The sequence below is a fragment of the Mizuhopecten yessoensis genome, unplaced genomic scaffold (genome assembly GCF_002113885.1).
Source record: "Mizuhopecten yessoensis strain PY_sf001 unplaced genomic scaffold, ASM211388v2 scaffold11111, whole genome shotgun sequence".
Classification (NCBI taxonomy): Eukaryota; Metazoa; Mollusca; class Bivalvia; order Pectinida; family Pectinidae; genus Mizuhopecten; species Mizuhopecten yessoensis.
The window spans coordinates 82,772-84,467 of record NW_018408885.1 but is presented as its reverse complement, the minus strand read 5'-3'; the positions used below and the strand labels follow the sequence as shown (position 1 = coordinate 84,467).

General features: G+C 32.0%; 1 protein-coding gene across 3 annotated transcripts in view; it reads left to right on the top strand.

Moving 5' to 3' along the window:
- The window catches only part of LOC110466008 (TNF receptor-associated factor 5-like), a 25,351-nt gene that overhangs the window by 9,259 nt on the left and 14,396 nt on the right, over nucleotides 1-1,696 (top strand). The window contains exon 1 of one of the 3 annotated variants that reach the window (XM_021522245.1): nucleotides 1,461-1,497. The exons of the other annotated variants lie outside the window; for them this stretch is intronic. Within the exon in view, the coding sequence (XP_021377920.1) occupies nucleotides 1,470-1,497 (28 nt within the window). The 5' untranslated portion in view covers nucleotides 1,461-1,469. Of the gene's footprint in view, nucleotides 1-1,460; nucleotides 1,498-1,696 lie in introns of those variants that run through there. 3 annotated transcript variants of the gene reach the window in all.

Here is a 1,696-nt window from a genome sequence, read left to right as displayed (position 1 = left end):
CTTTTTTTTTTACTTCTAAATCAACAATATCTATTTCATCTTGTTCTTCAATTGCCTGAATTGTCTTCTTAAGATTGTCTTCCCTAACATTTTGTTGTTTTTTCCTAAAGGATGAATAAGATATACTTTTACCTCTAATTTGCAAAAGTAATGTTTCCAGAAATAATTGATCGTCTATCATAAACTCAATCACAGCATCTGAAATGTTATTTAAATTATTTAAATTATAAACTGGAGGACAGTATTGCGCTTTCGTCTCACTGATACAAGTTTTAACCATATTTAAGTACTCTAGTTCCTGTAATAGACTATTATTGAATTTCCATACTCCTTTACCAGGTATAAATTCATTAAGTTTCAAAGATATTGTAGGGAAAGAATGGTCAGATCTATAACCAAATTCTATTTTGGATTTTTCAGTACTAGAAATAAAGTTTTCAGATATTAAAAAAAAGTCTAAGCGAGCTTGTTTAAGTGGGCTACTTTTCCTCCATGTGTATCTTCTTAAGTCTTCATTTTGTTCTCTAAAAATATCTACTAGTGAAAAATTATCTATGATTTCCAAATTTTTTTCTCTAGCTTTAGGATTGTTTACATTTTTATAATTTTTATCATAATCTAATTTAGGATTTAAAACCAGGTTAAAATCACCACAAATGATAATATATCTATTTGCAAATTCTTCAATAGTTTCAAATAGAATATCATAAAAATCAGGTTCATCCTTATTTGGGCCATACAAATTAATAAGTGTAATTCTAAAAGTCTCAATTTCAATATCTAATGTTCTCAAAATGTCGTACCAGTCCTATGTCTCGGAAGATTCCATTTTCTTTAAATGGAGGAGCTCCGGATGATCAATCACCATTAATCGATGTCCACCGCACAAAAATAGATAGAACTCTATATAGAAACGGTATCTCTCGTAAGGTCTGCCGCCACCTATGTGGAACCATTCTTGGTATCATTTATTGTTGTTAACAAAGATAATGTATTTATCGTCGATTGTTTGATATTTTATACATTACGGGACCATATTCATATTACATGTACTTGACTCCTGTTCATTGATAAATGTATTATTAATCAGTTAAGTTATATACTTAATGTGGTTGCTAAGCTCGAGGTCTGTCAACTGGCCCGAGGCAAGAGAGAAAGAGGTCTGTCATCGGGTGAATACATTTGCAAGACAGAACTAAGCTGTTACTATCACTTTAGTATTTAAGCTACCAATTTGTCTGTAATCTTGTTTTATATATGTGCCTGTCTGTACGTCTGTTGTGTTTTTGTTTTGTTTTAATTCCTTATATATGTAACATGTTTACGTCTATATTGCTCGTATAAAAAGTACAATCAGGAAACAATAGATTTTTCTTATATGTACACAATAATTTGCTGATCATAAAAGATTATTTATTGTACGTACAAGACTCTTTATTTTACTGTGAGTCTAATTCATTGCCTATTCAATGAAACGAGCGCAAGGTTATGTGCAGGTTAGTTATGCAACAAATGGCTATGTAGTAGACAATGTCCTCACCTAGTAGTTGTAGTGGAATGTCCCCATCTCGTAGTTGTACTGGAATGTCCCCATCTCGTAGTTGAACTGGAATGTCCTCATCTCGTAGTTGTACTGGAATGTCCTCATCTCGTAGTTGTACTGGAATGTCCTCATCTCGTAGTTGTACTGGAATGT